This window comes from Schistocerca cancellata, chromosome 8 (assembly GCF_023864275.1).
Source record: "Schistocerca cancellata isolate TAMUIC-IGC-003103 chromosome 8, iqSchCanc2.1, whole genome shotgun sequence".
Classification (NCBI taxonomy): Eukaryota; Metazoa; Arthropoda; class Insecta; order Orthoptera; family Acrididae; genus Schistocerca; species Schistocerca cancellata.
Window position 1 is genome coordinate 364516340 of NC_064633.1, and position 16348 is coordinate 364532687.

Below are 16348 nucleotides of genomic sequence, written 5' to 3' on the forward strand. Positions count from 1 at the left end.
AGTAACATGTGAAGGATTCAGAGTTTGATGAGCTTCAACACAAACAGGATAGGTATAGAGGAGTGAAGCCGCAAGTGGTTGTTGTGACTGAGAATCAGAAATAATCTCCAAAAGCAAAGTGCCATTGTGTAAATGAGAGCAGGAGTTCAAAGGCTGGCAACTGCACCAACACCTTTCTGAGTAATAAACAGATTTACCGTAGCAAAGAACTGACCATCTTCAGTACATGAAATCACAATGGTGCAGCTGGGAGGGTCTTTGAATCGTTAGATTCATTCCGTTTACGTTTAGTAGATGTTGACTGCAAAGATGATGATTGGCTCATTGTGAGAAACTCCCCCATAATTGCCACTATTTCCAATAGTGTGCTCCTTCCAAATGAGGGCGCACCCACCTCAGGTGATTGTTCACACCTCCTAAACACATGCAAACCCTACCTATCGACCCGGGGCTGAGAATTACACATTACCTTGTCACCTGCTGTGTGTCAGACACATGGGCCGGCCTTCAGGAGCGCATGGGGAGGATGAAGAAAAAGAGGAACCTCAAACACCAAAGCGATGGAAGGACAGGAGAAAGGGAATGACAAGAGAAAAAAAGAACAAAAAACAATGGAGAGACTGTTCTGATATTAGCTACTGACAATGCAGAACACTTTCCCAAAAACATCCCAGGCGTGTTCCCTAAGGCAGGGAAAAAGAATATGAAGAGGACAGACATGCAGCATGCTGCAAAGGCTGGGACCCTGTGGTAGCCACAAATGAACCTGCCAAAGAGTGATGAACCCCATGGGGGGGAGGGGGGCGGGGACCAGGAAACTGACTGGCCCTAAGTGCCAATAAGAAAGTGTTTACAAGCTGATTGTTGGAAAGAAGAAAACAGCAACTATCCACTATCAATAATGCTATTTATTTACACAAACAAACTCAGTACTGATTTGGCCTGACACTTATCTCCAGATGGTTGTTCAAGATTATATCACATTTGTTGCTGTTTACATTACTTGTTGATTGTTTTTTCCACCACTGAATTTAACAAATGTGAACAGCTGAAGAGAAATACGTCAGCTTGAAACCGGTAGTGGTGCTATCTTCGTAAATAAACAGCATTATTAACAGTGGCTGGTTGCTGTTTTCTTCTTTGCAAGAATCAGTATTTTGTACTCAACCATGTTCTCAAAAACGTCAGTTTTCAACAAAATAGAAGGCAGAATTTTTTTGGTCCACATGCCCTTAACACTGAGGCATAACATTTCATTTGTGATAATACACACACAGTAACACAGTATTGTGTTTTTAACTAGTAGAACCATAGTCAAGAAAACCCACTTATAATACCTTTTAAATTTTGGTACTCCAGAGGGAAGAATAGCTTGGCACAATGACCCTGTGCCATCTACTAATGTATGTTTGAAAGAATTTCTCTATGGTTTGTATGCCTTTCCCCTGTTCTTGTAAATCATTCCCTAAAGCTCCCTGTGAAGCTATGTACAACCTCTGGTTCTTTCAGTTTATCCAGGTCCCATCTCCTTAAATTCCTACCTTTTTGCAGTTTCTTCAGTATTAATTTATAGTTTACAACCAATAAATTGTGGTCAGAGTCCATGTCTGCACCTAGAAATGTCTTACAATTTAAAATCTGGCTTTGAAATCTCTGTCTTACCATTATATAATCAATCTGAAACCTTTCGATGTCTTCTGGTCTCTTCCATGTATACAACCTTCTTTCACAATTCTTAAACCAAGTGTTAGTTATGATTAAATTATGTTCTGTGCAAAATTCTATCAGGCGGCTTCCTCTTTCATTCCTTTCCCCCAGTCTATATTCATGTACCATTTTTTCTTCTCTTCCTTTTCTTACTACTGAATTGACTATTAAAGTTTTTAAATAATTTCTTGTACATCATCACACATTTCTTCAACCCTTTCATCAACTGCAGAGCTAGTCTGCATATAAAGTTGTACTACCATGGTGGGTGTAGGCTTCATGTCTATCTTGGCTACAATAATGTGTTCATTATGCTGTTAATAGCAGTTTATCCACATTCCTATTTTTTTATCCATTATTGAATCTACTTCTGAATCACCCCTATCTGATTTTGTATTTGTAATCCCGTATTCACCTGATGAGAAGTCATCCCGTATTCACCTGATTCATACTTTATCTTAATTTTTATTTATTTTCTATTTTAAGAGTACTGAATTGAAGTTGATGAAGAAATGTGAATTCTTAAACTCCGTCATTTGATTTAGGATTCCATTTTTCCACTTTTGGCCATGCATGAAAATTTCCATTTCCTCCAACATGTCCATTTTCCAGCTGTTTTCTAAAGTATGCCGAACTTTTTTATGTACAATGTACTCTATTGTGTTTATTTATGTCTCATGGTCAGAAACATTAAGTGGGAATTTCTGTGCTCTGTTTACAAAGGATCTGAATGCAGTTTGTATATGTGAGTTGGGGGTGTGTGGCTGTGTTTGTGCACCCTAACGTTCAGTGTCTGGTTACTGTCACATACAAAATATCTATTTTGTTGTGTTTCTGGTGTTCTATGATAAAGTGGATGTTTTGTGTAAGTAATTGAATCTACTTTAAAAAGCTTATATTTTCTCTTCAATTCCATTATATATCAAGAACACGTCATCTACATACCACCAGTAGCATACAGTCTTCTGTGTGAAGATATCCTTGTTGTTCAGAAGCTTACTTTTGAAATGATTAGCAAAAATGTCTGCAATGATCTCAATGAGTCGAGTACCCATTGCTAGGCCTACATTATTTCATTAAATGTGAAATAGTTGTGGGAGTTTGACAACATCTAGTAATTCTATTAGTCCAACTATTCCACCTGTGGACACAGTCTTAAATTTTAATAAGTTATATTTATTTTACATCTATGGATTCTTTGACAGGTATGCCACTGTATACGTTTACTATGTCTAGGGAAATAAACTTTGCATTGCCTGGGATCTGAAATTTTTTGATGCCTTAAATTGCTTGGTAACTATTTTTCACAGAAAAGAAGGTTTGAAATTTGTATTAGAAATTTTTATACATGGCCTAAAGTGGAAAAATGAGAACCTAAATGAAGTGAAAGAGCTTAGGAATTCAGATTTCATCATCAACTTCAATTCAATACTACTAAAATAGAAAATACATAAAATTAAGATTTTATATGAATATAGATCCCAGCAACCTTTTTGTAAATCTTTAAAATAAATTTGTCTGTCATTTTTAACATAAAATCATCACAGTCACTCTTTTTGTTATATATTTCGATAAACAACATCAGTAATGTGACAGCAAGACATGCAGAAGGCACTGCAACTGACTGGCAACACCAAGATTGACATACTGACAGTTACATCAAAACGGGCTTTGTTTTGAGTGCCATCTTGCTTTCTCTGCATTGTTGAATTGTTTTTGATATTGTGTGTCAAATTGTCTTTAGAAATCTGTGAACAATGGCTAATAAGTTCAAAAGAGCCAAAGAAATAGAGGCACCTGATCACATCGTAAGAAGACAGACACATTACAAGAACACATTGAGGGATTATTGAAAATTTTTCTTGTGAACAGCACAGCAACAAACAAAGAGACATCACCTCTTATCAGGTTATCCAACTCTTTCCCTGCAGGGTGACCACAGCACATGCCAAGACTCTGCATAGAAACTTTAATATCTATGTGCACTTGCGTTAAATGCTTTTTGTACTGCCACTGTACCCTGATGATGAGATCTAACCTCAAAGCATGTTGCTAATTAAATGATTTAAGCAGTCAACAAATCCTGTGAGTGGTGAAAAGCTTCTCCAAATACCGCTACATTTTTGAAACAGTTACAGCCAATTATCTGTCGATACGGCTTCATAGTTAATGCCAGATTACTATAAATATATTCTGTCTCTCTCATAGACAAGAACACAAAAGTTGAACGCTGTAGATTTTGTATTACAACCTCTATTTTCCAAGACTGCAATGTAGAAAACATTGATTACTAGTTTCAACAACATTAATGGCCATCTTCAGATTAAGATACAAACATGCGGTGCCTACCTCAAGAGAATAGATAAGACATATCCTTGAAAATTTAGAGACAAAGTGTTTGTATCCTAATATGAAGTTTACAGGTAGCTCTCTCTTTCTATACCAGCTATGACAGATAATTAAAAAACAAAAGCTGATTACAGCATACCGTAATACAGATAACAAGACTACCCCAAGCAAAATAACCACAATACACTTCAATATTATCAACACTAGTAAGTAAACCTAGTAACAAATCTACAATCTCCAAAATAAAATAAAATGAAAATTGATCAGTTACCTTGCATCTATCAGTTGCTTGTTGTGTTTGCAACAACTGTTTCTCACTTTCAAATGTTGTTTCCATTTCCTTTCGTAAAACATGCAGTCTTTTAATAGTTGTTTCTAAATCAGTAATTTGAGCTTTCGCTACTGCTAAATCTGCTCTGATGCGTCTGCTTTCCCACGGAGACTCTGCACACAATATTTCAATTTAAAAACAAATTGGCTATAAATGTTAATAAAATGATTATGCTGACACTCATTTCAAAATTAAAGTAGTTTTATTTGACATAGTAATTCCATTTGGCTTAGTTTGCTCATGTTAAGAGTCATGAGGAAACATGGCATTCAAAAAAAAACATTAAAGTACTGTATTTCTTATGTACTGGTCCACAGTCACTGACTCATCATCACAACAAATGGGCTTCTCCTATAGTGAGGTCTGAGTGACCTTTTAAAGTTTCCCAATCTATCTCTGTCTCCTTCTTCAGGAAAGAACTGTCAGTTCCAAAAGCTAGGATAGTGTATGCTTTTTAATGTGTTTCTATTTGTAATACTGACATTTCTCCTGAATGTAAAGAGGGCTAGAAATGCTGTCTCCTGATTTTAAAGTACATTTCTGTTCTTTTATTTGACAGAGAAATATAGCACAGTGGCTTTTGTTGTATTTTACACAGGTGCCGAAGTCACTACTGCATTAATAATCTTGGTACTGAGGAAACTTTATTTATTTATTTATTCAGTACCAGTTGCAATAATAATGACACTAGCAAAACAAGTGCATAAATTCAACAACAAATAAGACTTGTAATTTTGCTACACAGTGCACTTTTCTGCTGAAAGGTAGTAAAATCAAATGTTGACATACTATGAGTAAGGCGTATGCATGTTCTCCATAAGAGAAATCAAAATTACTTTCATACAAAGCGTACAACCACTATAATAAAAACAAAATTTGGATTCATAAATATATTGTCATGTTATAAACACAATCAAGAACAAATCAAAAATATGACTGCAGATTCAACAATTAAGTACAACACTTAGCACTGAAAACAAGTTTCTTTACAAACATAATTTTATAAAAGCTTTCTGTGAGAGAATTCATCTGTGGTTGGTAGGCAATTGGCATTTTGTGCATAATATCACAACATGAAATTAACTCCGATATTCATCTCAAATGTAAAACTTTTTCACAATCAGAGATCATCACACAGAGTGTCTATACTTCAAAATGATGTCTTCTACATGGAACCTTGCAATGTCTGGAGCTATGGCTGTGGGCCCAGCTTTGGTGACAGCACAGCAGTATGAGTTAGTCAGTGCAAAATATTGTCCATTGATTCCTGTTCGTTGACTGAGACCATCCCCAAGAGGTTGACACTAATTCAGTGGAATGGTACTGCTGCATGTGGAATTATTGGTATCAGGTGCCTTGTAGGTAACAGTGGCATGTTTGTCTATTGATGGCATTCTTTGAAGGGGCTCACATAGTGTCTAACGGATCAGTAGAGACCTGTTCAGTTATACCTGCCTCTGATTCAGTCTAGAGTCTTTATAAATCCCAGGTGACCACATGTTGGAGCACTGAGGAAATATTTCAGAACAGCTGGTCATAAGTGAGCTGAGATGACAACCAACCATTTCCACCATACTGAAACACCGTTACTCTTATACAATGCTCTGTTAATTAACTGGAATTCTCCTTTGGTAAGTTCCTCCACCTTCAAGGCTTCTACGGATTTCAACACTGTTCAACCTTTCCCTGTTCAGCAGCAATGTCATTTAAGGCAGCAATGACTGAAATCTCATCCACATTGCAGTGTCCCATCAACAGATTCCTTCTTGTGTTTGCATCCACTTTCGTATACCACTATGACACTGTACTCTCAAACCCTCAGTGCCCACTCACCAGTAGACCTGGCAGATCCTTCAGGCTAGTCCCCTAACAGTAGAATGATAATCCATCACAATCACAAATGGTATGCCAAATAAATATTGTCGGAACTTACACATGGCCCAAACAACTGCAATACTGTCTTTCTTGGTTGCAGAGTAGTTCATAACAAAATTGAAGAATACCGTGGAAGCAGCTGCAGAGTACCCAGGAAGCATAAGCTCTTACATTTTCAGCACCTTCCTGAACTTGTACTAGAACTGTCCATATTCCAACACCACTGATGTCGGTGCGATGTTCTGCCTTGGCACACACATCATACAATGCTAGAGCTGGAAAAGACTGGCCTTGGTACAGAAAGCCTAAGTTTCAAATTGTCGGTAGTACATGTACATCCCAAGGAAACTTGTCACATCATGAATCTGCCAAGGAGTTGAAAACTCTGTGACTGCTTATTTTATCTGGACTGGGGCAGACTCCATCACCAATCATGAGGTACCCCAAGACTTTTAATTTTTTTTTTTTTTTTTTTTTTTTTTTTTTTTTTTTTTTTTTTTTTTTTTTTTGGAGTGACAAAGAGGCAGGTTTTTGGGGTGACAAAGAGGCAGGTTTTTGGATTCAAATGGAGGCCTGCAATCTGAATGCAGTACAGCATGGTTTTCAGGTGGCTTGGATGTTCTTCAAAAGTCTTCAAAAAACTGACACCGTCATACAAATACCAAAGACACATTGTCCATTTAAGGTATCAAAATGTAACTTACTTGGATCTACTAATTCGCCTTCGGTTGTCTCATAATTTGCTGTCTAGAATCACTGTTCTAATATTAATCAGTCTGACTGACATAAGCTAAAGAACACACTGCAGCACTTAGTTTTCAATTCCCTCATACTTTATGATCAGCTTTTTAACAATCAGCAGTCTCAATATTTAAATCAGATCAGCAAACTACACACACTAATAAAGCACCACACTTGATTAGTGGCAGATTAGATGAAACATATACATGTATACTTCAACCACACATTGATTCACAAATGCAAGATGTTAATGTAATGTTTGATACCTAAAGATTAAATACATGGTACTGTGAACTTAAGACTGACTCCCAAAGAAGTATAAATTTCATGGACTTACTGATGATGACATAGCGAGATGTTGACATTACTGATGAATACTGCTGACTGACTTGATCACTGTCCAAGCACACTTACTTATAAACACGTGTAAGATTAAAAATCAAAATATTACAACACAAAAACAAGTTATTCTAGTAGAAGTGAGAAAAATCATGGCTAGAAAACTACAGGACTAAATTTTAGAAATAAGCACAAATTAAGATTCAAACATTATAGAACACAACAAGGCTGTTGATAATCGATAATTTTTCAAATAGGAAATTTTGGGGAAAAAAGCAAAATACTTACAGGGAAGAGGGATATGAGGGCTTTGAAATGAGCTACATCTACTGGGTCAGAAATACCTATTATCTCACTGCAAATTTCATATTCTTGTGTACTTTATGAAACTTAAATTACGCTTATTTCTTTAGGAAAATTAGTACCAGTTAAACCAACTGTACTATTATCATTACTCACGAAATTGCTCTGTGACTAATATAATTTTAAGAATTACTGCTTGAATAAGATAGTACAGTAGCTACATTGTGTAGCTGTCGTATGTGCTATCAACAAAATGGGATCAAATAAAGTAAAAGAAAATTCTGTAGATCCCAGGAGTGGTACAAGAACAAGCAGGAAGGTTACACCTTGCTCTGTTACAGAAGTGGGTAGACCACCACATGTCCACAGGCAGACATTTGAACTCACAGAGGTCATAATGAGTTATAAAGACTGTCTTTTTCCTAGTCAGCCTCGTCAACCATGATTTTCCAGCAGCCTGTTTCCACATTCGTATCTGAAAAATACCTGGTTCCTTTCAAGCAGTCTGCATTGTCATGAGTGTGAAGCAATGGATAGACATCTTTCTTCACAATTCTGTCATGTCATCAGTAGTTGTCACAGAAATGCCATGTGCCATTCTTCTTCTTCTTCTTCTTCACAAAGACCACAGGGAGGATCAAGACCTCTCTGAAGGTTCAATGACCATCTTGCAGCATGTGCTGCTAAACTGATGACACCATACACGAGCACTGGTTAGTTGGCAGATGATCCCCAGTGTTGATATAGTGTTTTACTATGGACCGCTTGGCCTGTCTTTTTCTCTATTCCTGATCTGAAAGCAGCCAAAAACTGGCACAGAACAGCTAACGCTCGTCGACATTGTTCAATGGTCAGGCCAGATCACATTGGCAGTTTGATAGTAGCTGCCTCCAATGTTTTGTCTGTAGTGGTTGTGGAGCTTCTTCATTGATGGGACTGAACTTCCTCTGCCAGACAGGTTTGACAGTTCTTATGAAAATATCTTTTGGGGTAATTTGTGGCCGCTCGTAACAGTTAGTGATCCAATGTTCTCCCTGACCACCTACAATGCTTATGATTATTGCTGGTATGTAGATTTATTTTGTGAAGTTTCTGCAATCAATAAAAACTTCAGTTTAACTGAGCATCTATACTGGAGCCTGGGTCTTACTGGTGATGGTGACAAACAACTGCCATGAGCAATCTTTATCTTCCACAGTCTATGATTGCTTGTGATACCTGCAATAAGTCCTATTCGGAACAACATTATGGCAACATTCTCCTAAAACAACAAATCTGAAGGGCCATGTTTTGTCACGGATAGTTATTCTTACAAAACATGTTCGTGTCAGGCAGACACATTTCCCTTTTATGACCTTCAGCACAATCACTTTCATCTTTAACGGGCCATGATAAGCTTTTGAATTTACAGTAAAAGAAGCCACCGAGTTGACTACCACCTGGACAAGTTTGTTATCAATGAAAATTTCTGACATGTTGGTAACTGTCATTCATGGAGAATTTTCATCTGTTGTGGTTTCTCCTCTACAGACAGTTGCTTCGCTTCTTTTTCTGATTGTGGTAGTAAGTCAAGCAGCAGGTACCTTTACACAGCTACAGAGAAGAGCTGTGGTCTGGAATGAACTATCCAGGGTATGGCGATGAGCTTTGCCCCACAGGTTGACTGTAATCGTCTGCAGCTGGCCAGTACGAACAAGACTGTAGTGATGGCTGAAGTCTTGCAGCATAATAGTTCCCAAACACTGGTATTCTATCTATACAGTAGTGTAGAAAGTGCCCAATGCATCCACAGTGGAGACATACTGGTATGTTGTCCTCCATCTTTTAAACATCTATTCTTCTGTGCAGTGTTAAACTTGGCATTCTCAATTGCCTCCTGAGATAGGGGGCCAAAATTCATGGCTGCTCTAGTGTACCTGATCTGATGATTCTGGCTGCCATAAGCTGCTGTGTCTCTTGTCTTATAAATAATATATGAGAGAGGCGAGGTTGTGTTGGTCTTCCATGACTGTCATAGTGACCACATTCAGGAGTTAGCTACACTTCTTCACCATTTGATTAGATTAGATTTACCTTTCATTCCAATTGATCCATAGTGAGGAGGTCCTCCAGGATGTAGAACATGTCAGAAAAACAATAATACATGACAAATATTTACAACTGAAACAAATAAGCTATGTTCCTTCCACAGGTCCCAAGTGGAATAATTGTCAATTTTTAAATGAACACTACATGACAAAATCATTTTACAAACACTAATGCACTGAATTTAAAATGAAAAAGCTTTCTTCACACACACACACACACACACACACACACACACACACACACACACACACACACACACACACACCAGTTGGTTCTACCGAGAAATTTATCAATGGAGTAGAAGGAGTTGGCTTCTCTTAAACTGAATTTCATTGGTTGTTAGCTTTTTATGGCTGCTGGCAAGTTACTGAAAATGTGTGTTCCTGAATAATGCACAACTTTTTGTACAAGAGTTAGTGACTTTAAATCCTTGTGAAGATTACTCTTATTTCTAGTATTGATTCCACGAATTGAGCTGTTGGTTTGAAAAAGTGATATATTTTTAATGACAAATTTAATTGAGGAATAAATATATTGGGATGCAGTAGTTATTATGCCTAGTTCCCTAAATAGGCTTCTGCTGGATGTTCTTGAGTTCACAGCACATATAACTCTTACTGCACATTTTTGTGCTCAGAAAACTCTAGCTTGGCTTGATGAATTACCCCAAAAAATAATCCCATTTGACATTATGGAATGAAAGTAAGCATAATATGCCAGCTTTTTTATTTCTATATCCCCTATGTCTGACACAATTCGTATTTCAAATAGAGATTTGTTAAGACGCTTCAGCAGTTCTGTGGTGTGCTCCTCCCAGTTGAATTTATTATCAAGCTGTAATCCCAAGAATTTAACACTGTCCACTTCTTCTATCTGCCTGTCATATACTCATGGGACACCCCATCTGAACTGCATGTAGTGTGTGTTTTCAAAGTTTAGTGACAAAGAATTGGCTAGGAACCAGTGATTAATGTCCACAAATATTTTATTAGTCGATCTTTCTAACACTATACTTTATTTGCTATTTATTGCAATGTTTGTATCATCGGCAAACAAAACAAAATTGGCATCTAGTAATGTTACTGATGAAAGGTCATTGATATACACAAGAAGAAGTAAGGGCCCTAGAACGGAACCTTGTGGGACCCCACATGTAATTAGTCCCCAGTTGGATGATGCCTGATAGCTTAATACACGTCTCTTTCCTAATAACACCCTTTGTTTGCTGCCAGACATATAAGATTTGAACAATTTTTCAGCATTTCCTGTTACACCATAATATTCTAATTTACTTAAACAGATATTGTGATTTACACAGTCAAATGCCTTTGACAGATCACAAAATACACCAGTTGCCTGCAATTTTTTGTCTAATGAATTCAGCACATTTTCACTGTAAGTGTAGATAGCCTTCTCAGTATCAGAACCCTTTAGAAATCCGAACAGCGACTTTGACAGTATGTTATTTGAGACAAGAATGCTGGCAAAAGTTAATTGGACAGAAATTTGATGCTAGGCCTATTTCTTTATCTCCCCTCTTAAACAGTAGCTTAACTTCAGCATATTTCAACCATTCAGGAAATATTCCACTGATAAATGACTGGTTACACAGATAGCTTAATATGTTACTTAGCTCAGAATCACATTCTTTAATTAACTTTGTTGATATTTCATCATACCCACTAGATGTTTTTGATTTTAAAGATTTTATGATGAACATTATTTCTGCTGGGGTAGTGAGGGTCAAATTCATATTATGGAAGTAACTTAAATTTCTGGTCTGAGGTATTCCATAACAGCATCTACAGAACCTGACAACCCAATCTTTTCAGTAACAGTTATAAAATGTTTGTTAAAAAGTTCTACAACACTATACACATCTGTCACCAATGTATCATTTACTCCTAATGCTATTTTTCCCTCTTCATGTCTGGTTCTACCGGTCTCCTCCTTCACATCCCATATTGTCTTTATTTTGATATCTGATATGACTATCTGTCCCGATTGTATTATATTTGCTTTGATGTCCATATTACAATCTTTAATATTTTGCAGTATTTCTTGTAAAGTGATATACCATCAACATCAGAACGGTTTCAGATTGACAGATAAAGTTTTATTTTTGTTTTACAAGATACCCCTATTCCTTGAGTAACCCATGGCTTCTTTGTAGACTTTGCTCTAACCTTGGTTAGTTTTGGGGGAAAACAATGTACAAATAAGGTAAGCACTTTATTAGCAAAAGAGTTACATTTTTCATTCATGCCATGAACACTGTAAACATCAGACCAGTGAATGTCTCTGAGGAGTGTCCTAAAATAATCAAATTTTGGCTTATTGATTACCCTTTTGAGCTCAGATTTAACAGATTTTATACCCTGTTCAGTATTAACATTTAATAGAAGGAACTGCATGTCATGGTCTGAGAGGCCATTGACTGTTGGTTTTGTAATATAATTTTGTTCATTGGATTTTGCTATAAAGATATTATCAATGGCTGTTTGTGAGCAATTGGATACCCTAGTGGGGAACCTTACAGTGGGAATTAAGTTGAATGATAGTGTTACTAACTCAAATAAGTTCTTATTGGGAGAGTCTTTAAGGAAATCTACATCAAAATCACCAGCAACCACTGTTTCTTTGTTTTTGGTTGTTAAATGGGCCAGTACAGCTTCAAGGTGGTTTATGAACAGATTAAAGTTACCTGCAGGTGCTCGATATACACTTAATATTATGAAGGATTTTTTGTGAAATTCTACTTTTGTTGCACATCCTTCCATATGCTGTTCTAGGCAAAATTTATGAATGTCTTTGTTCTTAAATTTATGACAGTTCCTGATGAATGTGGCAACTCCTCCTTAATCCAACTACAAAAGTGAGATGCTAACCTAAACCCTGTAACACTTAAAAGTTCTATACCAGTGATCACATGATGTTCAGAGAGGCTGATTATGTCAACTGGGTTTGAGGACTCTAATTCACCTATGCAGATAATTAATTCATTAATTTTATTTCTCAGTCCTCGAATATTTTGATGCAGTAAAATTAGTTGACATTTCACATTGACCGAGTTAAAATTGGGTAGAGTTGAAATACCTGCTGACTTGAAAATTCTTAGGCAATAGCTGTTTATGCTGATGTGGTAAGCTAGAATTATGTTTTTCTTTGGTTTCTTTCTCAAACTGAAGGTTTGCCTCAGTTCTAACCTCTCTTAAAATTTGGTTTCTTTCTGTCCTCCCTACCCTAAAAAACTGTCTTTTCTGAACCCTATAACCACTGTATTTTATCACTCATGACAGTGCCTCCCACCCTTTAACTTTCCTGCTATTTTCCCATCCAGTTTACCCTTCCCTTTCCTGTTGATGTGAAGGCCATGCCTAGTATAATCCCATCTATTGAGAGAATCAACAGGAACCACACCAATGTGTGACCCTGCACCCGACATAAGCAGCTGTTCCAATTCCAAATTAACTCTCTTGACAGAAGAGTTCAAATGAGGTAGGTCATGGCGCCCAAGAACTGATACAAACTCAACACTAGTATGCTTCGATGCTGATTCAATCTTTGCCAGGTCACACACTGTACTGTAACCAGGATCTCCGTCAATACTATTACCTGGCCCATCCACTATAGCCACGATGTCTTCCTCAGTGAAATCTTTGCAAAGTGATCCTAAATCCTCTGTCACCTGCTCGAAACCAGCACTAGGTTTAAAAAAATTGGTGACCTGGTATTCTGATCCTAGTTCATCCTGCAAAAGTTGGCCAACACCTCTTCCATGGGAACTACCTAACAACAACACTTTCTTTCTCTTTAATGAATTACTTTGCTGTCTTAACATCCTTCAGCAGAAGGGCTTGGTGTGCATATCTTCCTTCTGAGGCTTCTTTCATCATGTGTGAGATTTTGTCACATTTGGATTCACAATTAGGCTTAGAGAGAAAACATTCTGTATGCAAGACCATGAATTTTCCGATGACATTGCACCCTGCTCTTCAATTGTTCTTCCACTATCTGGCTTCTCTTCACTGTTCTCGAACCATTGCTGGACTGTCATCCAAGTAAAAGTACACATTTGTCACACATATCACATCATCTCCTCTGTTGTATTTGGCAACATGGTCTATTCCTTTCAGACATTTCGTGAGACCCTGACCAGTGTGTCTGATAAACACTGATGGATGTTTGATGTGCTACTGACTTACTGCCATTTTGGAACCCATTGGTCTCTAAAATATATGAACCTTGGTAATGATGTAAGCTTGTATTGTGGTTCCTGCCCTTGGACGTAACAGCTATTATGTTGCCTAATTAGAGCCATGGTAATGTAAATGTTTCAAAGTATCCAGCGTCTCCACTATGCAATGTCATATAGTAACTACATTCAAGCCCAAATCCAAAAGCAGGATCATCAGAAAAAATAATATCATTTAACACTGAAAGCACATTCTTTACAGACTCTGATGTACAGACCAAAGAGAAATGCATTTTGGATGGGGATTTGAATTGTCAACCTGCAGTACACAAGACAGCCGTGGAGAGAGAGAGAGAGAGAGAGAGAGAGACGTACACATAAATTCAACAACCAGACATTACAGTACATTAAATGTCATGTATATAACCCAGTGGACTTGAAGACTGAATTAATGAACATTCTGTCGAGCAACTACTCCTGCGCACTGAAGAGTATCTTGACACAAACTCCTAAATTTAATGTTTTAGGTTATTTTGTAGTCAGACTTAGCACTGAACTAAAATAGGCCCTAATGTTAAATCATTTCACAGCAGTGTACTAAACTAACTGGACATCTTTAACTGTTTTCTGCATCAAAAATTGCGCTCTCCGTGGGTTCCGTGGGCCAGCTCTAATGGAACGTAATGTATTACACAAATACTCCCAAATAATGCCACATGTGAAGCAAACTACGCGAATGTCATTCTAAACAGCAGGACGTAAACAAAACATGTAAAGCACTTGTTTAACAACACATACTATTAACACAGAAATAACATCTTGGAAAAAATTAACTACATAAACAAACAATTTAAATCTGCATTAAAGTCTACTTGGTTTAAGGCTACACAGACAGACCTTTAGGTACAGTCGGAGAGGTTTCATCCCTGTATTTCTTCCCTGGTGATGGTGAAAGTTCTTCACATGGTATTAACTTCCTTTTCGCAAGAGACATGTCCCTCAAATTTAACTTCTGGGGATATTTTTTCTGGGTTGTTGAGAGAGGCCTGAAGTCATTCAGCATTCTAGTGACAGACAGCGGTTCTGATTTACGAACTGATGTTTTTCCGGTAGATACACTACTTGCAGAAGGGTCACGCCGAGTGTTCTGTACGTCGGATGCCGTTGATGGGTCACTACAAGCGTGCTCAGATTCAGTTGTCAAATCCAAAGTCATCTGTCCACTTTCCGATGTCTCACCAGGCGATAGAAGAATGGATGTCGAATACCTCCTGCCATAAGACAATGTTCTAAGTTCATCCAGCATGCTGATAACAGCAGTGGAATCAAACTCTGCACTTTCGTTCTCCATGTCACTATCAACTTAACTCGTTTCTCTCTCATTCAATTTTCACCCGCCATGAGCATCAAAACAAACGCTTACACATGCAAAGATCTACTACCCTTTATCACAGATGCTCCACGGACCACACAGCTGAACGATGTTTACTCGACCCTAGAGGAATAACCGCCTTGACTTCACTCATAGAGTATGTATATCAATGGAGTGACAATAGTCTGCTGCGCATATTCTCAATATCAAACAGAGCTAGTTGTCTACAATTTGCGGTAATAGCGAAACTCGAATATTGCACTTATTCGTCTTGTTTCATATACGTTTCTACAGTTTGAGTTTTAGTAACAGCTGGTGCAGTATAGTCGTTGCTACGAATGTAAAACGACGTATATGCACAAGAGGACCAGTTACTTTTCCTATATATGTACATCAATTGTATAGCTGTAAATGTCATATTATTATGAGATACCGTATAAGTCGAAAAGTATCAAGACGCGGTGTTACAAAGCCTTTCTTATTTTATAACAATTTTTAGAATCTCATTTTCGTTTGTAGGTATGGATTTATCTGTTCCGATGAACCCTGATGATTTACGAGAGGCTATGGGCGAAGACATGTTGTCCACGATTTGTTTTTTGCAAATGTGTGGTCTCATTGCTGAGTATGTTCGATGTCATGAGTGCAGCGAACATATGCGCCTCACAAGTGTATCTCGTCGCCGTACTCACGATTTATTCGTATAGCGCTGCAGCAGAGATAGGTTGTGACGATCCATTAGAAGAGAGACGTGGTTCGAAAAATCTAAGCTCGCCTTGAGAGACATTATAAAAATCACTTACTGTTGGTGTTTGAGATATCCTCTGTGGCTGTGTGTGCATGAATGTCGTGTTAGTAAGAATACAGTTGTGGATTAATATTTTCTTTTTATAGGGAAATGTGTGGGGAGTACATGAAATATAGGGGGCTGTTGGGGGGGGGGGGGGGCGACAGGTGTTATGGTCGAAATTCACGAATCACATTTTGGCAGAAGGAAGTACAACAAGGGGGGACCTCCGATCCGGTGGGATTATGGGTTTGGGGGGCA

The 16348-nt window shown here is 37.6% G+C and overlaps 1 protein-coding gene across 1 annotated transcript in view; it reads right to left on the reverse strand.

Moving 5' to 3' along the window:
- The window catches only part of LOC126095273 (mitotic spindle assembly checkpoint protein MAD1), a 108040-nt gene extending 92682 nt beyond the window's left edge, over nucleotides 1-15358 (reverse strand). Inside the window, exons 1-2 of the mRNA XM_049910031.1 lie at nucleotides 14826-15358; nucleotides 4328-4500 (exon numbers count right to left, since the gene is read on the reverse strand). Of these exons, the coding sequence (XP_049765988.1) occupies nucleotides 4328-4500; nucleotides 14826-15279 (627 nt within the window). The 5' untranslated portion in view covers nucleotides 15280-15358. The remainder of the gene's footprint in view (nucleotides 1-4327; nucleotides 4501-14825) is intronic.
- Nucleotides 15359-16348: the final 990 nt, after the last annotated feature.